General features: G+C 37.9%; 3 protein-coding genes across 5 annotated transcripts; 1 reads left to right on the top strand and 2 right to left on the bottom strand.

Annotated features, from left to right (window-relative positions):
• Positions 1-360: 360 nt before the first annotated feature.
• fam167ab (family with sequence similarity 167 member Ab) lies at positions 361-4,881 on the bottom strand. Of its 2 annotated transcripts, none has more exons than XM_088001842.1 (3): positions 4,743-4,881; positions 1,442-1,790; positions 361-741 (listed from the first exon to the last, which is right to left on the bottom strand). In XM_088001842.1, the coding sequence occupies exons 2-3, from the start codon at positions 1,781-1,783 to the stop codon at positions 478-480; spliced, it is 606 nt and encodes a 201-aa protein (XP_087857968.1). In that variant the 5' UTR covers positions 1,784-1,790; positions 4,743-4,881; the 3' UTR covers positions 361-477. The 2 variants fall into 2 exon arrangements, with proteins under 2 accessions (XP_087857968.1, XP_087857969.1); XM_088001843.1 differs by having other exon boundaries at positions 1,442-1,793; positions 4,743-4,863.
• A 212-nt stretch (positions 4,882-5,093) lies between these two features.
• On the bottom strand, positions 5,094-12,916 carry lca5 (lebercilin LCA5). Its single transcript, XM_015001855.2, has 10 exons — positions 12,072-12,916; positions 11,548-11,675; positions 9,591-10,000; positions 8,686-8,927; positions 8,279-8,584; positions 7,880-8,017; positions 7,670-7,766; positions 7,432-7,568; positions 7,147-7,324; positions 5,094-7,008 (listed from the first exon to the last, which is right to left on the bottom strand). Exons 2-10 carry the CDS (start codon positions 11,550-11,552, stop codon positions 6,095-6,097), a joined length of 2,427 nt encoding a protein of 808 aa, XP_014857341.2. The 5' UTR covers positions 11,553-11,675; positions 12,072-12,916; the 3' UTR covers positions 5,094-6,094.
• Positions 12,917-13,022: 106 nt separating this feature from the next.
• On the top strand, positions 13,023-22,230 carry sh3bgrl2 (SH3 domain binding glutamate-rich protein like 2). Of its 2 annotated transcripts, none has more exons than XM_015001853.2 (4): positions 13,023-13,975; positions 17,968-18,153; positions 19,355-19,427; positions 20,155-22,230. In XM_015001853.2, the coding sequence occupies exons 1-4, from the start codon at positions 13,931-13,933 to the stop codon at positions 20,244-20,246; spliced, it is 396 nt and encodes a 131-aa protein (XP_014857339.2). In that variant the 5' UTR covers positions 13,023-13,930; the 3' UTR covers positions 20,247-22,230. The 2 variants fall into 2 exon arrangements, with proteins under 2 accessions (XP_014857339.2, XP_014857340.2); XM_015001854.2 differs by having other exon boundaries at positions 13,029-13,975; positions 19,355-19,435.
• The last annotated feature ends 1,649 nt before the right edge of the window (positions 22,231-23,879 follow it).

Here is a 23,879-nt window from a genome sequence, read left to right as displayed (position 1 = left end):
ATTTTAATTATTCTGGCTGATTACATGATTATATCAATAATTTTACAATTAATATAGTAGAGGCTATGTCTAGTAAGACTACAAATTACAATAATACTAATAAAGAGCATTCTTATATTGTTGAGCCCTCCGAATTATTAATAAAAAATTAGCTTTGTGGAAACAGAATCCTGTGTGTCCACATAAACACCATCATGTCAGGTTCTGCTTGTACACACCCAGGCTCTGTATTGCTCTACATTGTCCCCATTCTCTCGGACAGATCATTAATAAATCCTATAACATCTCCCATGACTTCAACGCAGACGACGTTCCTCCGCCCACTGCATTTTGCATGTGTAAAAAGTCAAGGGGCATCGATACTTTTGCAAGGAACTTTAATGGCAAATACACCATCTGTCGACTTACATGACTCAAACTTGGACCTCGGCAAGTTTTTTTAAGGATTTCTTGCAGTCGCTTGACACAGAGTTTGGCCTAGCAGAGCGAGAACCTTCGAGAGTTAATGTTCATCTTAGTGACCCCGATTAGCCTCAGGGGGGCCGAGAGCCCGAGCCCTGGGGTGACGGGGCACTCGCACAGCAGGTCGGACAGCTCGTCCTTTTCCTCAAGGCCGAAGGTGGCGTCGTTGAGCATGCGACGGTGCAGGTGGCACGTCTGCTCGATCTTCAGCGTGTTGATGTCGCTCCGGAGTCGAATGAGCTGTCTGGCCAGCTGCTGGTCTTGCAAGCGCATGTCTGTCTAAACAAGAGAAGACAAGAGGCAATTACTCAGTCAGAACACTGGACATTTTTGTTGTTTTCATTGTCACAACAGTGCGTTAAAGCTGTTTTAGAGTGCACAAGCCTTCCTCTCTAAGGCACTTTTAGGGCACTTACTGAAATGTAACAAGTTGCTCATTGCTTATATGGACGTTATTGACCTCAGATCTCAGTGTGTGGTCCTTATTGTGAAGTAGCATCTAAAAAGGAAAGCTCACAGTGGGACATCCAGAAACAAACTTCTCGCTTTTTGCTCATTTTCCCTCCCCTTCTGCACAAAGATCACGGTCAGCCGGGGTTCCTTGTGCAATATGTTTGCGGCCCCATACCGCGCAAGTCCGCCTCCATAAGTGCCTCTTTGTTTGCTCGATCCGAGCTCATGAGCCGTGGCTGAATATGCAAAGTAATTGAGCAGAGTAAAGATGATTACACTCGCAGAAAAATCTGTGTAATTCTGTTGTCGGGTTCACAATCGATCACACTGTCTGACATGAATGGCATTCTTCTGGCCACTAATTGGACAGCGTGAGCTTTGTTAAACTCTAATTGGCTAAGTAGCAAAAAGAAAAAAAGGTTTAATGCTTGAATCTCAAATGTTGCACAGTACTTCTGTGAAACGCGGAACCAAAACAAATATGCCTACAAATATGTCTAAAATGTCCGACGATCAAGAAGCTCACCAGTTCTTTTCTGAGCCAAGAGAGAGCTTCGTCGATGTTCTCAAAGCCCTTCAGCACACCCGAGGGCTGCTTTCGCTGACTTTTATCCGAGTTTGCCGCAGACTCTTTGCACGTGACTGGTTGCCCATCCCGCTCCTCCTGAACCTGGAATTTTCCAGTCTGTGAATCTTTGAAGCTTTCTGCCTCCAGTTGGGCTTTCCACTCCAGATAAGACGGCCTCCTGGTCTCCAGTCTCAATTTCTCAGTCAAAGCCTTTAGCGTCAATAGATGGTCATCTCCATGAAGATCTGCACTGCTAGACTCTGCCTCCCCCACGATCTGTGGAGACGAAGTGGCGTCCATCTTCAGTCTGCTGAATGCAAAAACAAAACAAAAAACAATAGACTTTTAAAACTAAAACCCTGCCATCTTGATTGGTGCTAGAGTTTTAGTGCAAATGCACTGTTTACTCTGAAAACCAATGGCAACTATCTGCCACAGACAGGAGACAAAACCGACGAGCCAATCACCCTAAAACCTGACAGCTACTTAATAACAGCAATAAACTAAGGCTAAATCCACTGGGGATATCAGACCACCAGGATTTTAATTTCACAGAAACAAGTCATCTCCAAAGCAACCACACAGTCTTCTAATGAATCAGCAAATTTTCCACCTCCTGTCCACAATGTTTATTGCATCAACCAGTCTTATCAGGTTACTGGGAACTAGGGCGCTACGGCCGGTGGCCTTAGAGTCACTTGTGTCTAAAACGTAGGGAACATTATCATTCATGATCCTGAAGGGATTTTAATGCAACAGTGAAACAGTTGAAGCTCAATTATGCTGTGGTCAGAGAAGCAATATAATCCTACAGGCATATACTGCAAGATAAAAAAAAAAATCCATAAACTCAAAATAAAGGGTTTGTTATCTAATGTAAGATAATAGAATAACTGCATCATCTCTAATTTCTTCAAAGTTTGCTGCTGATCCAGACATAATGCCTAAAGATCCCATTTAAATACGTCCCGTTCCTTTATTGCTGTAGACACAATTCTGGTTTCTCAAAGTCATTTTTCTGAAAATGACGAGGTTCTGTTAATAACCTTTAGAAAGCACAAAGAAAAGTATACCAGCAGTAACTTAAAGCATGTCAAAGAATAGTGTATGTACAGTATGGGCTGCCTGGTATTTCCAACAAGCATTAAAGCATAAAGTCTTATTAGCACTCCTTTGAGAAGGCAGTGAATGTTTTTAGTTGCAATCACACAAAAACTAGCTAATTAGAGCTCAAACAGAATCTGTTAAATTGGTCATACTTAAATCCATCCATTATCTAGGTTTTCGGGGAGTAAATTAACAGTAAAGGTTCCATACGTATGCATGCTGTGCATGCTGAAATTTAAGCTCAATTTTTACGTTTCATAGCTGCTGACTGAATTGTTTTTACGATCTAAAATGCAAAAGTGATCTTCTCTGAACGGCAAATACACGTTTTTTGTGAATAGCAGATAAAAAAAAACAAACAACCTACAGTAAAGGGGTTGAGAGGATTCATCATAGACATCAGTACTTCATCTGAATGGAAAAGAATATCTTAGGATCAATTCATTTTTTATAGAGCAATCTGCATCCTACATTCAACACTTAGCATTGCCACAGTCATTTATCTCCAAAGCAGAAATTCAGTGAAGCAAACAATTTACACTTTCCATTTCACTGTGGTGCAAACATTAAAGCACAAAAGCAGATCTCACACTTTTTTTTTTGGTTTTCTCGCAAAGTGGTCTCAGATGTTCCGACAACAAACCTTCAGTGAAGTCACTGTCCTTGTATCTAATGATTGACTCGGCTTTCCTGCATGGTAGATTAGAACTCTGACTGTGTGGAGCAGCTGACTTATGAATACCTACAAATGGATCTGCTTCCTAGTCTGGACAGGAATCAATGAGACAACGCTGTAAAAGAAGAGCCCTAAAACAGGAAGCATGCACTTTTGAAACATTTGTAAAGGCTGTGAGTGCAAGCTAATGAGTTGATTAAAATTTTGAACAGGAAGTGCTGAGCAAGGAGGATTTGCAAATAGTCCATAACATGCTTATGCTAACAAAAGGTTTTAAATTACTTAAAAAAAAAATAAAAATCTTAACTGATCTAGTGTATTCTACTAGTTTTTGAACAAACATTAGGATCTCTGGAAGAAATCTGTAAGCCACTTTTTTTGCAGATTTATTATAAAATACAATATATGGGCTGGAAAACCCACTGTTATGCCAAATGTCTTAATCAACCACCAGACTGGTTACTCTGGTTTTAAATTTATTTTACCATATTATTAACTGCACTTTGTGAAAAAACCTGGCCTGACTAAGCAGCTTGTAAAGTTTGGCTCCCGTATCTGGAACATTGAAGTCATGTCTACACAACAAACACTGCCAGAAACCAGTCTGGCTTTAGTGTTATGTTTTCCATAACCTGGCTCTTATTATGTCCTCGAGAGGTTTCAAATTTCAGAGCGTATATACTACATGAAAACATGAGAATGTTTTCAAAAAACACAAGCCAAGCAAGCTCTTTGTAAAGCTCAATGCCGACAGCATTGGCAAGCTCATTTGTATACGGTTGTCATGGCATACCATTGTCAGCTTACGACAACAATGGTATACTGAATTATACCATTGTTATGACAAAAGCTTCATGAGATTGTCACTTTAATTTATAGATATTATGTGTTTTCAGTTTATTGTAAAAAATACATACATATATATATATATATATATATATATATATATATATATATATATATATATATATATATATATATATATATATATATATATAAAAGGAGACAAATATGTTCAGAAATAAATACATAAATATTAATTTTATTAAATGTTATTTTTGTTACTTTGACAAACAGTTTTAGCATAATTGCAGAGGAAAGCCAATTCATAAAATAAGCTTATATTTTGCTTTAACACTATCAGTATTACATGGTGATGTATGAAAATCAAATTCCATCATATATAATTAAAACATAATCTGACAAATAATGCACAAGAATTAACAATCATAATTTACAGTTCATTTTAAAGTTTGGTAATAAACTAACAAAATATAAAAAAATCGTTTAGATTACTTTTTGGGGGTCTATTTGACATCTAGTGCTTCAGCAGACATTGAAACATCACCAACCTAAAATCCAAAAAATATTGCCACAAAGGCTATTTTATATGAGCAGCAACTTGACTTTTTTTTTTTTTGCTTTTTTGCCACACGGTGAGAGACGCAAACGCATTACGAAAAGTGCAGAAATTACCTTGTCCGAAAGTCCGAACAGCCGCATATCAGCTCGTCATCGCACGAGTGGTTCACTAACTGCAGAGGTGAAGCCCGCGAGAACCGCTGCTCTGACTGGAGCTGCTGAATCCGATCGGGGAGCTACCGGAAGAGGGGCGGGAATGGTTGCGTCAGGCCGTGGTTGCTCGGAGACGCTCCAGACACCGCAGCGGGGCTTCCCGCTTTGCGGATGACATTCCAAGAGCGCCACAGTCCGATAAGCAGGCAAAATTGTGAAGCAATATAATAAAAGCCTGTAGATTAACTATATATATATATATATATATATATATATATATATATATATATATATATATAAACAATGTCAAAATTAAAAGTCAACTCATTTTTATTGTTCAAAAATTATTTAAAAATATGACACAATCTACAAGAATAAACAATTTCACAAAAAAATTACCAAATAGCCTATAAAAACCTGACAAATTAGGTGAAATTAAATTAAAATTAAAAACAAGTTGAGAGTGCTTACATTTGTGTCCAATGTTGCCGTATAAATGTTGGATTTTTATTTATTTATTTAAATATGAACATCAGTTACCATGGACAGACTCTGATTTAGCCAATGGGCAAATTTACATCTGTAGTCCCTGACAAGTTTATAGTATAGCAAGATCAAGACAGTTTGCATACAAACAAATAAAATACAATAAAAATCCCCCAAAATGAGAATGCTAGTGCTGATTGTCTGTGGCATAGGAATCAGTGCAGGATAAAGAAAGCCAGTCATAATGTTTCTGTTACAGCTTGGCATACAACACCAATACTCTAAAAACATTTAGAGATGCTCAAGAGCACTATGAACATACTGATTGTCTAACTAGTTCAAATATATATTCTTATACTTTAACCTCTCAAAAGACTAGAAATTCATCTATACAACAGATGTATATTAGTAATTATAATAATGATAAAATTAAATAATTTTGTTTAGGAGAACTCATTCAGACCCGCTAGTGGGACTGAGCGAAGGCTGGCCCACCTCGACCAAACAAACTGATCTAAATATCAGGTTGCCAAGATGAAAAAGTGTACTAAAAACTCATAATGTCAGTTAATGCACAGAATAAAATGAAATCCCACATGTAACCCCAAAGTTTATCTGTTATATTTCATTATTGACTGCCGACATTGACACTGTAGTCAGTCAATACAGACTCAATGTATTTGACATGTTGTATCTGAACTGGTTCTGCACGAAAAATGTTTAGCGCACCATTTAACGAGAAAAAAACACGACTCTCCATCATTATTTCAACCTGAGTTTTATCCTGGTTAAAGAATGCATGCACTGGCTACCATTGAAATATTTATTTATAAAGTGAGTTCCTCTATGTCGTCATCGAAGGAGGGGATGGCACGGATGGCAGGTTTACTGTCGGCAACGTTTAGAGCCTTGTCGATGACGCCGGAAGACGGTGGAGGTGTGGAGGAACCCGAGCTGAAGCGATGCAAACCGTCCCGTCTTGAACGTACCCCGTTGGTTGTTGGAGGGCTATTAAGTGCCTTCATTTTACTGGAAGCACTGAAACTGTCACCAGCAGGAATGGTCTGGGCACCAAACAGCTGCTCCATGAGGCTTGATTTCTTGTCTTTCTCTGCTTTTGTTTCTGTTTCCTTCTCTATTACCGTCATTCCAACATTAAAAAGTCCTATGGCTTCTAATGCAGAGTTTTTGTCGTCGCTAGGGGGAGCTGGAGGGAAGCCAGGGGAAACCCGGGACGCTGAATGTCCGAACGAAGGTGCGTACCTTCCAAATGCCAAGTCATCACTGGAGGTATGGGGCCGCAATGCTCTCCTCCCCGCTGTAAAACCGCCATGCTCCGCACTTTGCCTCCTCCTTCCGTCTTCTCGATCTCCAGCCAGCATCGATCCTGTCTCCTCTGACTCAGTGTGGTTGAAAACCGAAAAGTTACGGTTTCTCTCTTCAGGTGGATGCGGAGAAGCGATGTTGTTATTAATTTTTCTGGATTCAGAAAGAGGTGACTCATCGAACACAGAGTCCTGGGCTGCCTGGTTTTGACGATCTATTTCTCGCATCTTAGCCAACAGCTGCTCTTTCTTTCGACGTGCTTCCTCTGTTGCCTGCTGGCTGGACGTAGATTCCTTGTTCCATCGCGCCACCTCGTCCTGGACGTGGCCACGCTTCCAGTAGTTGTCGTCTTCTTTCTGGCTGAACAGGGAATTTGACTTCTTGCTATCCTCACCCTCCTGTTCTTTCTTTATGTCTGCAGATATAATGTGTCAGGTTAAGATTAAAGCCATTGACTGGGTATTTCACATAGATTATCCACGCACGTTGCTTTTATGCAAAGATAAAAGCGACGTGCGTGGACTGTCCCTGTTCTCGTTTAGTTTCTCTTTACCATTTTTCAATCTGCTCAGCTTCTCTTTGAAGACATTCAGCTCCTGGTCGAGTCCCTCTCTCTGCTGCGTCTCCTGCTCTCTCACCAGTTCCTCCTCGTGCCTCCCTCTCGTCTTGTGTTCATCGCTTTTTTGAGAAACCTTCTCCGACTCTGCTGGTTTGTCCACCCTGTCAAGATCCTGGACGTCATAATGTCAGAGACAGAATGGAAGACGTGAATTTAACCAAATAACTGCACTCAAACAGTAACCCTGACAGAAAAGTAAGGGATGAACAAGGCACCTACCTTCAAAGACAGGTATTCGCCAGCCGACTGTCCGCCGTACTCGTTGGTGTCATTGATGGCTGGGGGTGGAGAGGGGAAATCCTGACTCGACGTTCTGTCTTCAGTTTGTACAGCCTTGGTGCTGTAAAGCACTGTGACTAAACAAGATAAAAACAGATATCATGTAATGACGGTGTTATTTAAAGGGAAATCCCTCATAAAGCACCTCTGTCTGTCTTTTTGCGCAACAGTGACTTACGTTTCCGCTTTGCATTACTTTCGCCATCTTTCCGTAATGCTGGTTTTGCCAAACGGTTGGAGTAAATATTTTTAGCATCTAGCTCTCTTTCCTTTTCCTGATCAAAGAAAAAAATAAAAAAATCTCACAGTGTACAAGATGCAACAAAGCTTTGCACAAAGTCTTCAGGGCTGCTTAAGAACCTGAATAAAGCATACTGGTATGCTGTACCTTGAGCTTATTGGTCAGTCGGTCCAGCTCCTCCTGCAGATTCTTCACCTCCTCCTGAGAATTAATAGTCTTCTTCTTCTCTGCAGCAAGCTGCCTCTGAAAACTGTTGTTGCTCAGCTCAATGCTACGCTCCAAGTCCTTGAAATGCACACACACACACACACACACACACACGCACACACACACACACACACACACACAAAAACTGTACACACCAACCTCGCCAAAGGAAAACTAAGGAACCAACGTGGCATCACAATGAAACTTTGAACAGAAAATAACTACAGTGGCATGAATGTATTAATAAATCACGTGCAATTTGCAGCGCACTTTAAATATGGTACTACTTCGACAGCAATAGAAATCTAACAAAAAAAAAATAACCATGGATGAATTTACCTTGACTTTACGTTGTGCCTCTTGGGCCCGAGTTTTCTCTTCTTCAAAGCTACGGCTTAGCTCGTCTCTGGTCCCCAATTCTTGCTGGTCCACCAGCTTCTTTAATCGCACGACAGCGGCTTGGCTCCGATGCAACTGCTCCTCGCTCTCCTTCAACCGCCGCTCGGCTGTCCGTTCCCGCTCTTGCGTGCGCCGCAGTCGCTCTCGCAGCACGTGGATCTCGTTGGAGTGGCGCGCCAGGAGCTGGGAAATCTCACTTTCCGTGTCGTCGTAGCGCTGCAGGGCTTTTTCCTGACGCACCTGAAGCTGACGTTAGAAAAGGACGATTTAAAAATGATTTCTCATTTCACGGCAAAACGATTTAGTTAAGAAAAACACCTGCCAACTTTAACAGAAAGCAGGCCTACCTGTCTGAGAGTTCTATTTTCCTTCTTCAGTTCATCATTCTGCTGCTTTAGTTCAGCAAGGGAGTTGCGCAATTCATTGATCTTCAGTAGGCGGGCTGAAAGCATCCGCTTGGTCACCAGATCCAGGTCTTTAGGCAGCGTGGACTCTTTGCTTTGAGACCGATTTCCCTTGCGGTTGTGCTGTGTGATGGGAAGGCCTGCAGGTCGCTGTGGCCGCGATGCATTCCAGCGCCCAACGCCACCTGCCGAAAAAAACAAAACAAACAGATGGTTGTCAACGTAAAGGCAATGCTGATTGGTTGAAGATTACCGCTGTTCATCAGTGCAACGTCTTTGAACTTAGATTTAAAAAAAAAAAAGTCCAAATGGAGCTTGAATAACAGCATTATGGTGAATAAAATAATTCATTTACAATTAAAACAACTTATCTAGATGAAGACTGAGATGTTAAAATTGGGGTTATACTGCCATCATCTGGACAAAAACGCATAAATTGGTATGTGCTATTTACTTAAAAATCTCGCAAAAGTCTTCATACTCTACATTTTTTTGTCACGTTATAATCACAGACTTCAACAAATCCTGTATAGATTCTATGTGATAGGCCAACACAAAGTGGTGCATTATTGTAAAATGGACCAAAAAAAAAAGACTTACATCTTTTTTAAAATCAAAACTCTGAAACATTTGGTGTGTGTTTTTATTCAGCCTCCTCTATTCTGAAAACCTCTACATAAAATTGAGTGCAACCAATCTGCACTTAAATGTCACTTAAATTAGTAAATAGAGTTCACCTACGTGTAATGTAATTTCATTAAAAGATGATGGTGTTCGAGTAGTTTTACAAAGTACTGTATCTAACAACTAACACAGATACAAAACTGAAAAAGCAACAATGTACGTACGTAGTTTGTGGGGTGGACTTCTAGAAATCTGCTTTGCCTGCAGCCCTCTCTGTGGCACCGGAGATGGAGTGAGTGTCTGGGAGAAAGGTGAAAGTGAGCGTTCCGACTGTGTAGCGTTCTCGTAGTCCTCAGAATATAGTGACCCGTCACTTCTCCGTCCCTCTCCATCTGAAATCCGGTCTCGATCTGGATCGGATCGGCAGGTTGTTGTTTTCGATTTGCTGTCGACACTCTCGACCATCGTGTCTTCTCTGTGACTTTTCCCCATTCTGTGCCTCCGCCCCGATGATGCTCGAGACTCTTTCTTTGTGCTTCGACGGGACTGGCGACTTAGAATCCGGTTGTCCTCAATCGCTTCAGGGGCTTTTTCTGATTCTTCCATGCTGTCTGTCTGATAATGTGTGCTGAATCTTAAGTGAGAAAAAATACAACAAAGTTTTGTTAGGAATACTTTAACTATAGCAATAACAAAGGATGCAGAGTCTTTGTTAAAAATAACAGTGGAAAACTGACCTTAACACTTGTATTGCAATACTGCATTACGCACTCTTACATTTAGCTGAGGTTCATAATAAGCACAGCCAAGCCAACAGGTTTCACTAGTGTTTTCAGTATTATGTGTCTTGGTCACTAAGCAACAATACACATGAGATTAAAGTTTCCATGAGTCTGTATTAAGCTTAAGGATAAACATCACTGTGTTTGGAGCAAATAATACTATACTACCCCCATCTCCATCAGCGACATAATTAAGAGGTAAATATTAATTTCTGGGATTACTTAAATGCAGTAATTTAGACAAAACAAGGTCAGACATAATAAAAGATATATTTTAGCCCAGTAAGCCACATTATTTTTCTCATATCTTACATAGTTATGCAAGTCAGACCATTTTCTATTTTCCCTCTATTTTTTTTATAATGGTGAGACCAGCATCAACTATTATTTTATTCAAAACTAATGAATAAAATATAATATAATAGAATAATACTTTATTTATCCATCAGAGGGAAAATACTGTGTAACAACAGCAAAGTGACCATAAAGTAAAAAGGTACAGATACAAAAATAAAATAAAAATAATATGAATATTGGGTAAAAGGCTCTAAAGCAGAAACAAAAACAGAGAGGGAAAAATGTATGCAGTAATGAATAAATAAATAGGAAAATAAATCTTAAAATATATAACTCTAGTGGGATAAAGTGTACCTGTACAAATTATGTATTTTAAAATTCTGCTAACAAGGCCATAAAAAAGGAACAACACCAAAACAACTTGCTGAATGTAAACATTGTTTTCATTAAGGTTCATTTAGGTTAATGAACCACAGGCCATTTTATCCAGCACAACTCCAAAGCACTACTAGATGCAATATTTGTCATACTTTTAAATTTCAAGTACGTGCTTTTACACTTCAAGTGTCAATATCTTTTGCAAGTAAAATTGCCTTTATTAAAGTTCATAATTCATAGAGATTTCAATGACAGAGATGCTGAATTCCAAGGGGATGATGGGAAAGAAAGAGAAGTGAGAAAATGTGGGCTATTTACAGCTGGAGTTGTTACATTTTAACAGTAAAATATTCTGTTGAATTTTTTTCTGAATATTGTGAGGCCCTTAGAAAAATTAATCGAAATTGATATTGTGAAGATAATTGACTTTCAGCATTTATAATTGCTTGACATGTACCACTTAATACTGTGTGCATAGGCAAACTAATCAGAGTTAATTAAATGTAAAGGTCATGCACTCCTCTAGTTCTTTAGAAGCACAGAGACGTATCTATGGCAACATACAAACATAAATAGAAGAGATCATTTGTTTACAACATGAACCACAGGCCATTTTATCCAGCAGATTTTCTGATGATAAAACATGTTCATACTGTATGCAATATAATAGATGTGAAATCATTCTAGTCAAAATTCTTAAATAACAATGAAATTTTACACTCACCCCATGTGTCACATCCAGGTTATTTCTGCTGTTTTTAGCCTCTTTTTTCCTTTGTTTTTTTTAACAACCATTATACTGACCTGTCTTCTTATTCCCCTTTTGTATTTAAAAATTGGTCCAACTGAGCTCTGTCAAAACAAAATTAAAAGGCATCATCTTACACACAACAACAATTAAGTACAGTTCTTTGTGACACCAAATTATCGGATTATTGCCGTTTGAGTGATTGGCAGGTGGACTGTTGACAGAATCCATGCCAAGTAACAGTAACTAAACAAATTTTCCCTATAAATGAAAAGGCCCTCTTACAGGAAAGGTACAATAAATCAAATAAAACACATTTATATAAAGAAACAAGGTAAAAATAACGCATTAATGGCAACAGAAGATTAGTAAACCACTTTAGAGAGCTTATAGTCCTTGTTGGAGCAGAGCTGCTCCTTGCTAAAACAAATACACCTATATTCAACAAGTAGGTGAAAACTGAAGGCTGCGTTTACTGCTGGGATGCTAGTAGTACCCACCTGCCTTGTTGCTCGTTTTATTCAGCTATTTCACTACTGTTTCGCTCCGATTAAACTTCATAGCGGGGACCAGATTCATCGTAGATTCAAACCGCTAATGTTAGCTAGGAGTAGCAAGCTAGTTTCGAGCGTTAGCCGACTTATCCGTAATTAAAACTGAAAATGTTCTCTCCGCTCTCTCAGAAACTACACTGTATTGACTGGTCGTTTAAATATATTTCCCTTTAATCATCCGCGTAAACACAGCGATAGCACAGACGACAAACCGTAACCTTTATCTTTCAAGCCCCATGATTCAGTGCAACCGCTGACGCTGTGCCATGGCAACCGCGGCAATTGTTGCAACACCTTTAGTCACCAGAGAGGCGCTGTTGTTCTTCCACCCATAGTGGCTCTCAAGTTTTAGTTGATGTAAATATCAAACCACGGAATAACGCTTCAAAACCTTCTTCTGCTTTTTTTTTTTTTCCATTTTAAGTGTTGTTAGTGGAGTAGATTTTAGACTGTGGGTGGAAGCGCTGGACTACACGGAGAGAACTCGTACATGCACAGAGAGAATGTAGACTTCATGCAGGTCCCCAGGCGAGGGAATTGAATAAAGAGATTTATGCAGGCTAGGATTTATGCCCTACACAAGAGTCTAGTTTCTGGTTTCTCATCAGAAACAAGTATGAAAAACAAACCTGACCAAAGGAAATGTGACTTTTTTTGTTTGAAATTAATACACAAAACATCTGGTAAAGAAAAACTAAGAATTGGCCTATTTTTCATATTTTTCATACTGTGACCGTAGGAAGCGCTGTCTCTTCTGTAGCTTCAAATATTTGTTTTTCACCATAAAGCATATATTGATTTACATGAGCAAATAGAGTGACCAGACATTCGATATTTTTGATAAATTTCAGTTAAAGAACAAATTGTCAGATTGTGTTGAACTTTGAGTACAATGTGGGAAACAGTAGCTACAACTGAGTTATTTGCTATCAGATGTTGAAGTGTAAGGGGTCTATGAGGAAAACTTGGTCGGTTTTGTACCTCTCTTCATTGTGCTTTTGATTTTAGTTTTGTATTATTTTTTTTTTTAAATAAAAACAAAATTAAATCAAATGTAATTTTTGATCATCAAGTTTTGATCAACTGTGTGTTGCTTACTCCTGTTAAATATTTTGTGTGTGTGTGTGTGGGGGGGTGTGTGTGTGTGTGTGTGTGTGTGTGTGTGTGTTTTTTAATAGATCAACTAACCACTTTTGGTTGTTTTTTATTTTTTATTTTTTGTTACGTTTTATGTTACAATGGATGTAAACAGATTAAGCAGTGCATTACATTTCAAACAGGGTAGAAACCCTCCTAGAGAACACAACTTTCCCCTCTGCCTTACCTGAAAAACTAGGTTAAGTTGCTTAACATACTCAAAAACAAACCGGAATCATCGGCTTGCTTTCAGAATAAATTTAAGCTTCTCAAAAATGTGATATTTTTGAGGAACTGCGTTGTATCAGTTCACATAAGCATTCCAGCAACTACATGAAGGGTGCCGAATTACAAAAATAAAACATATCATCTTATAAAATTCACGTGTCCCTTTAAGTCCGGAATTTTGTTTTGAAAGATAGGGCGGAAGTGTAAAGTTCAGCTTGATCTATGTTGCATGTATTCGAAGAGCGTCACTGGCTGCTTTATTATCATGGCTCAGTTTAAATATCTGTGCAGCGTGTTTTTTCTCTGCTGAAGCACACTGCGTCTCGTCTGTTTTCAAGTTTTTCTCATTTTATGAGGGGAATAAAATTTGATACACTACAGGAAAAACGTTGGTCGGTAACAACAAACCATTAGTCGACTGCTGGCGATAATTTGGGATTATGGTCATCAAGGTTTACGTCGCTTCCTCAAGTGGCTCCATCGCGGTGAGTGTTTGCAAATGTGTGATGAAACTTGGTGACAGGTGATTCAAGAAACAGAGTTTTGCAAATCTTAAAACGTTTCGTTGCTGCCTATATATGACGAATTATGTAACTGATAATGAGCGCCTGTTGGTGGCCAAGTAGTGAAAGTAGACAGCGTTATTCTAACAGGTGAGATGATCTCTTATACAATAATATAAAAAAAATCTTAATAGTAATACTAATACTAATAATAATAATAAAACACAACTTTGACTCAAAGTTAAAACAAGTCTGTACACTAGCACAAAATTACATGACCAAATCAGGAAGTACAAAATTAAAACATTACTATGGTTTATTTAAAGTGTGACGTCAAAAGAAGATGTTCCCATTTGGTCATGTTTTCATACTTTTTTGCCCTTAATAAATTATATCATAAATTTGGAAGCTAATTGTTGTTCTTAATCAGGATACATTCTGATAAAAAAAAAAATTGATCTGAAGAACTTGGAGCAAAAAGGTAAAGACACTGAACTTCGAAAGAGATGCAAACAAGATTTAAAAGAGAGAATGAGAATTAAGGTGTGTTGCTTTGTTGTTGTTGTTTTAAGCATGATCAAGACAGTGAAATCCTAAGAGATATCTCCCTTATTTCCCATCCATCTTTTTATCTTCAGCAGTAACCATATTTCTGTCTGGTTCTCCACCTTTTGATCGATAAAGGCCTTTTACTGCTGAACCTCTACGAAATGTTCTTTTCAACCCGTTTATTTCCCCATGTAATTCTGTTAGACACCAGCAGTGTCTGCTGCTCCATCTAGGATGGAATTTAACCACTTTAACTGTCTTATATTATCTTCTTTGAAAGGTGCACTAATGCATTTTTATAAGTAATGCCACAAGCCAGCAGTACTTTCTAAAATCTTGTTGAAAATTTAATAATTATACATTTGGGCTTTGGACTTGGGGAAAATATTAAAGAAAACACAGTTTGACTCATTTCAGTGGCATGGGGTGCCTTAGATTTTCTAAAGCATAATGATTTTGCAATGGCTACACAAGCACCAAATGTAGCTCTTGTGTTGTAGCCACTTGGCAAACAACCACCAACACATCATTTTAAAATAGGGCAGAGCTGATATGAGTGTTAGTAGAAAAAAAAATCATCAAACAGCTCTCCTGCATGAATGCTCAAAGAGTTAGGTAATGGTACAGATGAGTAATATATTTATTTTATCATGCTCTGCTCCTCAAAATGGGCCTCTACAATCTGGATGTTTACAAAAGAGTTATTTTTAATCTCATCACACATACATTCAAAGCACAGAGTCTCTGGGTTTTTTTTGTTTTTTTTGGTCTTGCACATTTTCACGTACGCTCAAGTAACTCCACCATTTGGGTCAGCTAGTGCAAGGCAGAGCTCATGTGAGTGTTATTCACTCTGAATGCTTTTGATTTAATTTGCTGAATAAAGAAGAAACACTGAGGATGGGTCAGTCAGTTGGTGTAAAGTGAAGACTGTAAAGACTGTTCTTGAAGGGCAGTAATAGAAAGTCAGGAAATCTGGAAAACACTCAAATACAAAAGTGCAAAAAGAAAAAAACAGGCAAGCACAGAGAAAATAGGTTATAAAAGGGTCCAAGTTTGACCCCAGAGTAGCATAATCAGTTTAACACAATCAGATTAATGGGGTGGAAATGAACAGCAGAGAATAGATCATATGCAAATTAGGTTATCCTCTTCTCTTCACTACAAAGATCTGTTGAGTCCAATCAAAAATGTATTTTATTGATATGAATGAAGGTTCTGTGGACATGCAAAAAAAAAAAAATTCTGGTTTAAGAAATAGAGATGTGTTCTCAGTGTCCTGTTTTCACGTTGTCACAAGCCATGTAGGGGGACAGAGCAAACACGTGGAAGAAGTTTCAGTCAGACAAGGCCAATATCGAACTTCTAAACATACATCTAATCATACATCTATGAAATTACTTTGATCCAATCATTATGAATATCTGTTGCCTAACTGAGAATATTTGGCAATATTTTAAAATTGTCATTTACAGAGACTCTCTCAATCCACTAAGCTCGAGAAGGATAGGTAGAAATGTAGTCTCTAGATTTGCAAAGCAAGCTTGAGTCGCTTGTTCTACAATTTTAATGTATGCCTTCAATCCAAATAAAATACACGGATTTTTTTTGTTTGTTTTAGGTTAGAAAATCTGAACAAATTCAAGAGGCATGAATCCTTTGGCATGAGACTGTTTTTAATTGGTAGTTTTCTTTTACCGGTCAGTGAATAAAATATAATTTTTCTTTAATCACTTAGCTAATCGATTAAAAAAAAAATCTCTTAAGAATTTTTACACCAAGATGTGATCATTTTTGTGTTTGTATACTTTTGTGTCTGTACATTTTACAATATATTCGATAAGCCCAAACAAAAAAAAAACTTAATTCATCCACTGATACTATTAATGACACTAATCAGGAGCACTTTATTCATTCAATATTTAGAGCCACCCTACATTTCACCTTATCAATTTAACACTGCGATTTTCTAACACTGGTTCTGCACGAAGCTCTAACCTTTGGCCAGATGGACTCTAGTGGTCCAGATAAAACTGTTTTTTTTTTGTTTTTTTTTTGTTTTATTTATTTTTTTTCTTTTTTCTACCAGACAAAGAGAACCTTACGGAGATAACGGATTATTTGCAGTCTCGTCTGGTCGTGTCTATAACTGACCACACAGAACAATCCCTTATTGTCCTTAAGCAAGAACAAAAGCCCCTTTGTGATTCTTACCACTCCTAAAATAACATGTAAATTCCCACATATAGAATGACGCACGCTGCCACACAAATGTACCGATTTGTCATTTAATCTTCAAATGAACATTTCAGTATCGAGATTTTATTATTATTATTTTTTTAAAGGAATGCAGTTCAGTTTCTTTAATGGACACAACTCAGGCGTTTTCAGGGTTTTTATCATGGACCGTCTAATTCAGGTCTGTAAATGAGCTAACTGAACCCACTCTATGTTAATATGTAGAAATATGGAAAATTGTCTTTGGTTTACAAAAACAAGAGCTCCAAATCCCATCTGGAATACCATGAATCACTTACACAGGCAAACTCTCAACAGAATGGAAGTAAAATAGAAGAGAAAAAAAAAAGAAACTAAAAATGTATAATAAAAGCTTGATGAGGTAACTGGAAATGACTAAAAGAATCACATTCAAAGTGAGGAGAGAGAAAAAAAAGATAATTCCAGGAAGAAACAGGTTTGCAGTGATTGCCCTGTGAGCCTATACTGTGTGTGACGGATGCTTCAAGTGTGGGAGGTTTCTTTTCCTCTAAATATATCTTTGGATGTTTCTTTCCCACAAAGTTAACAAATGCTGTCATGCATCCTGAGAGGTGCACAGTCTCCCAGAGGTCAGCCCCACAGGGAACAGCTGTATCCACTCCAGATCCCAGCTGTCTCCTCCATTACTCTGTTGCGTATGTTTCTGTTGTTTCAGGGGGGCTTGTAATAAAATGGTGCTTTCGCCGAGGCTTGTCAATCAGACCCATCATTCCGTACAATCCAGTTATGGCTGAAACAGATATATTGGCAAAAATCAAATCCTAAACTGCATGGCATTAGCTAATTGCTGTGTGGAGAAAGAAGAGATTCATGCCAAGCTTAAAGGAGATTCCAAACCTACACCTCTCCATAAATTAATAATAGTTCTTAATGCTCACTCTGCAAACTGAGTCCATATGATGTTAATGCGTTTCAAGAGTCAATATGAACTCATGTGTTTGTGTGAGCAATGAAGTAATCTTTTCGGTGGGCTGAGAGGCAGAATTGTAATTTCTTTCATTCTTTTGTGTCGTTTACGAGGTTATAAAATAGTGTATTGTGTTTCTTGTAGTGGCTCCGGTACTGGTTTTTATGAAGAACTGCGTCTGTAACTCCGATGCTTTTAAAAGCGAATCATCTTTGCTTCCCTCTTTTGACCCGTCTAGGTAAAGAAACATCAGCAGGCAGTTGTGGGTTTCCTGGAGGCAAATCGGATTAACTTCCAGGAAGTCGACATTACCATGCTGGAGGAGCAGAGGCTCTGGATGTACCGCAACATCCCCAAGGAAAAGAAACCAGAGAAAGGCAACCCACTGCCTCCGCAGATCTTCAATGAGGATCGCTACTGTGGTGTAAGATAAATATCAGTTTCTACATCTTAGTAATCACCACCGTATCAGCAGATCTTCAAACTTCCAAGTTTTTGTGAGGTGACGTTTAACCATAAATCTTTTTTTTTTTTTTTTTTTTCTGTTTAGCCAGCAACTCCACATGTTGTGTTACTCCTGAACATGGCAAACTTTGTTATAATCTTTTGCTTAGTGAATTTTAACACAAAACATAACAGAGAATCAGAATTAAAAGATAAAATATTTGTTTCTCTACTTTTTATGGACTGATTTGTGTTTAAATGCTGCATTTCTGTATATAAAAAAACAGCTACGACACAAGTGAGCGTTGGTGCAATTCAGTGAAAGTTTAAAAGGCATATATCAAATGTTTGTCTTTCTAATTTTATCTGGACTTGTTATTTATGATCGTTGCATTTATATCCGCTGTTAAAATTAGGATACAAGGATTTAGATACAGATTTCTTTGTTTTTTATTTTGTTTTTTCCATCACCCTTTGATGTTTCAGATCAATAACATTTTTCCTTATATTTGATGAAAATAACATGAGTAAATGCCTCTTGTAGAAGCTTTTGATTGAGTGCAAAGTTCAAGATCCTATCAAAGCCGAGGCTTGAACTGCGTTGTCTCCTTGTCCCTCGTGTTTCTTCCATTCAAATCAAGAGTCCATTCGGCTTACATACTTTAGACAAACTGATTCAAATGGTGAAACCGTCCCCCTGTGTGTTGTCAATAATAGGCCACACACATATTCAGCTCTGCTCTCATTAAAGTGTCTTTCCTCAAGCCGTTTCCTGTCTGCAGCAACAGGCAGACTGTGGCCTTGTAGGACCAATCTGTTTTTACATTGCCAGATCAGGCAGATTTTAATTTTAATTTTTTTTTTCAAAATGTAGCGATGTTTGCCCTTTAAGGGTACCTATGTTGGTGAATGAGATGGAGCAGTCGGATATGTTCTCATCTAAGATCGCACGCAACTCTGTAATCCCCTCATAATCCAGTTTCATGGATGGGGGCGGATTATCAGCTCTGCCTGCCATCACTCTCGCTTGCTAAGGTAATCCAACGTCACTCTGCGGTGCCTTCTGGGTAAATTATATTTTTTAATAAATGCGTGAGGAAGTCGTCCTTACGGAGAACCAAACGAACAGAGAAAAAAATCAGCATTTCACTAAATATCAACATTTTGTCCTTCCATCTCAGGACTACGAAGATTTCTTCCAGTCAAAGGAGAACAACACTGTGTTTGCATTCCTTGGACTCAGTTCTCCACTCAGTAAGACAGTGAGTTTATGTTCATATATAATCAAATGCATTGTCTCTGTACTGTAAATCACTCAGTGCACTGAGAAATCTACTTCTTCAGTTACGCAGAAAATGCTCTCTTTCACAACATTGCTTGATCAGCAGCTCATACTCCCCACAATTTAGTTTCTGGTTAAACTGGTGAATCACCAGTTGGCATTTCATAGGCATCAGCTTTTTATTCTCTTGTGAGCAGGGGAGGAGGGAAAAGGAAGAAGCAGTAGTACAAATTTCAACAAATCATGAGATTCAGCACTCGTCTCATGTTTCATCTATATTTTTTTTTTTTTACTACATTCATATTTATGTTGTATGCTCTCCAAAGATGTTTAGATGCACAACAACACAACACAACTTTCTTAATTTTAATTTTTAAACTTTTTTTTTAAATCTAAATTTTGAGAAGCTTTGAGTAATTTGAACTTGACTGTTTTGGCCCAGTATAAATATAGATAAGTTATAGTTCTGATTCTTTTGGTTTTTTTCCCCCCCAAGCATAAAATTCATGTTTATCCATGCATCACATGTTATATCCAAGCATTCCCCAAACCCTTTTTTTACTCATACTTCATACTCATACTTAACGTTTTATTACTTTCAGTTTCTGCCATGAATGGTAACAAAATGATGGCTATCTGAAAATAATGTTGGGATTTTGTATATGTGATTTTTCTTTTTATTTCCCTTGCCCCCCCCAGGATTTGGAGTGCTAGATCAAGCTCCCGTCTTGTCATCAGGACATCTTTACACATGCATAACTTCCTGCATTGCATCACCTCCGTTCTCGTGACGACTCCAGAGTTTTGCCAAACTTCAGCCCTAGTGAATGCTGCCTCGCTGACCCATTCACCGGATCTGAAAAGGGGCTGACCCTGCAGCGACAGAGATGAAATCATGGAGGACTAACTTTGCCCGGGTTCCATTTGCGTTTTGGTTTTGTTGCTTAACACGGCGCGTCGGCAAACGATGCTTGTAGCACATATCCCCGCTAACTCCAGAACCACGTAGCAGCATTTTCCATCAGTGGCCTTTTAAAAACGTCAGTGCAATGGACGGGGGTAAATGTTTAGGTGCTTCACTGCAGGACAGTTTTTGTTTACACCCTTGTTTAAGTGAGCGAGCGTCTGTGTTGCATACTTTCTGTTAGCCTCTGCATCAGTCAGCAGCTGCTAATGAAGGGCTGGTTGGATGAAGGGAAGACTTAATGTAGCCTAAAACAAACCAGGAGTTCGCCTGGGTGCCTGTCTGTGTCTGTGTTGGGACCAAATCAAATCTTACAAGTTCAAAAGGTTTACTAAATGTCAGGATTAAATAATTTGTACCTACCTTTACCTAGTTAAATAATGCTGTTTTAATATTTCATGTTTATTTGTCTCCTACGCATGCAGTCGGTCCAGTGGTATGATTTAAACTTGGGACATTTTGGCCTTCCCATGCTGTCTCTGGGTCTAAATCTTGGACTCTTCGGTTCTATTGAGGCTGCATTTTGTTACAGACGAAGACAAACAAAGGCTGTATGGATCATTTTAATCCTGGGATTAGGTGCTCCAATTGTTTTGACAGCTTGTGTTTCCCCTTCTCTCTACACTGCCAAATGTTAAAGTAAACATTCACTCCACTGTGGACAGACTTCCATCTTTGTGCTGTATATGTCATGAAGTACAAGTTTAACTTTTCTTGTCTTTCCGTCTTAAGTCTATGTTTGCTCTCCAATCCCTGTTAAAATGGGTTTTTGTTTGATATTATCTCATCATCATCATGGATGAACAGATCTATTATTTTCTCAACTCTAATGTAGCATTACAGGCTAAGTTTCATGCAAAAATATTCCCAATTTTGATGATATGTCTCCTTTGTTGTTGCATCATGAGATGATCTTGTATTTTTTTTTGTTAGCAGATGATCTACAGGTTCACTGTACCACAAAGTATAGTGTGCTACTCTTCCTGTTTTGCTGTCTTTTTTTTATTATTATTTTGGCTTGTTTTTCTGCTTGTAATAAGCTCATAAGAGTTCTACTCAATCACACATTACTGTAAAGATTATTTTTGCATAAATGCAGATTACATTATTTCACAATAATTGCTTTGCTGTCGAGTGCATTTTATTTAATTTTTTTTTTTTTACATTAGCTTTTACTCTAACAGAGATGAGCACAACTGTAAAATATAGTAAACTAATAATTCATTTTAAAAAATGAATCAATAGTGGGAGATCAGCACATCATGGACAAACATAAGTGTGGCTGTTTTACAGAGAGCATCACATACACTGCCTTACAAAAGTGTCATATGGACAGATAAAAGCACTAATTTAAAATGTTTTATGATGTTATGAGACTGAACAAAAGTTCCACATAAAAGTGAAGTGGAAGGAGTAAAATTGCTTTTAATTTGTCAAGTTATTTGTGTTTTATTTCATTACAATGAAAATGTAATGCGATATAGGAAATCAAACTGAGTTTTTTTTTTTGTTTTGTGGTCATTTACACCGTGGTATTACTTCGTCAGAAATGTGTATGTGGCTCCTTTAAGGCCCTGAAGAGTAAAACAAAAACGGAAGTAAAAGCTGATCCTAGGAAAAAGAAAAAAAAGATGATAAATTACGGCAATAAAGCCACGACTTCTCTACAGCCAAGGCCCCTGTTTGCTGCTCTTTTCTGTGTAAACCTAATGGAGTTAACCATGGAGCAAATAAAACATTCTTATTTAACTTTCAGATTCCAAGATAGTTTTGGACCATCATAATTACAATTAAAGTGTTCACTAAATGAATTTTTCTAACATGTTTCTGTCTTTTGTATGTCTGTAAGGGGATTCTGCCTAAATGAATGATGTGCTAAATATAAGTGCATGAAACACAATGTGAAAAACAACCGTTTTACATAACTGGACATTTTTTTCCAGGTTCTACAGTGAATATAATAATAAAATCTATAAAACACACAACAGATTCTAAACCTATATTTCAGTAATGGCCCTGGTTCTCAGTAATTTAAAGCAGCGTCTGTTGCTACTTGTTCACATGGCTGCAAATTAATAATCCCAAGTCGTGTGTGCTGAAACCTCAGAATGGAAATATTTGAAGTTCTGAAAACAAACAAGGCACAAAAACGTGATGGATCCTTTCTCGATCTCAAATTACAGAGGCTACAGTCTCTGATCTTCTCTTGAGTCAGTTTCAATCATTTGCTGTAAATTCTTTCCTTTCACCTTCCTTGACCATCAGTCATCCTGTTTGTAACACGATCACTCTGTTTGTCAGGCAGAGTGCCTCGTTGCATGAGACGTGATGTAACGTAATTTCCCACCAGAGCCTGATTTGTATCTCAGAGTTTGTAATGATTTACTAGAACATCAATATGTGCTTAGCCTGTATTTCTTTCCAAGCGTCACTCTTCTGTATTTTTGTCAACGACAGAGAAAACTAACCAGATGTAGAAAAGGCTACATAGATTCAATAAGTCTCATATTGTTGTGATGTCGTTCAGGCAGTTTAGAGTCTTTCTGTGTTGTTTTTTAATCCCGTGTGTATTTATCAGTAATCTAAATAATCAGTATGCGTGTGCGTGCGTGTGTGTGTGTGAATTTCTAGTTTAGTCGAGCACCAGTGAAAAATTAGCTTTAATGGCTCATAATGTTTAAGATATGACCTTTCACCATTTACAAAAAAAAGCAAGTATTTCTTAGTCTGTCTTTTATTTTAATCTCACACTGAAAATATAAGTAATAATTTAACCCTTTATATTAGTAAATATTTAGTAAGAAGAACAGCCTTTCATTAAGAAATGCCAAATTCTTTTTTCACAAAAATCAGTTCTCTTACTTTTGCAGAATCTTTCTTTTCCTTAAAACTAGATGAGTGTATCTCATAACAAAATTTCTCACCTTAAAATTACACTTTTCATTTCGACTGGTTAAAAAGGCATGAAGGGGCTCACTATGACTTTCCTTCTTCACGCTCTCTTTCTTCTAAAAGACATTTAAAAGTCCCAAGAGATGTTGCTGTTTTTCAGTTGTGACCTTTCTGACTTAAAAGAGATTATATATTGCCTTAATGTGATATTAATTTTTCAGTTTTCTCGACACGCTGCTCGTGAATTTATTTGGCATGCTGGCATTGTTAATGGTTGCAGTAGAGGCACTTTGTCCTCAAAATACCACGTTTTGTTGTACTTCCACAACATAAGCTTATGCAGAAATCTTTTTTTTTCTTTTGGCTTTTCTCCTTAAGGGTTGCCACGGTGAGTCATCTGTCTCCATGTAGCTCTACCTTCCGCATCTTCTTCTCTCACATCGATTGTGCAGCTACCTCGTGGATGCGTTGCTGATGCAAAAAAAAAAAAAAAAAAAGTAATAAAAGTCATTTTTCAGAACTTTTGTCCTTAATCTTTAAGGCCAACACTTCTGCCCCATTTGAAGTT

This window comes from Poecilia mexicana, unplaced genomic scaffold (assembly GCF_051168715.1).
Source record: "Poecilia mexicana isolate PSO_F unplaced genomic scaffold, ASM5116871v1 scaffold_21, whole genome shotgun sequence".
Lineage (NCBI taxonomy): Eukaryota > Metazoa > Chordata > Actinopteri > Cyprinodontiformes > Poeciliidae > Poecilia > Poecilia mexicana.
This window is presented reverse-complemented; position numbering and strand designations above follow the sequence as displayed.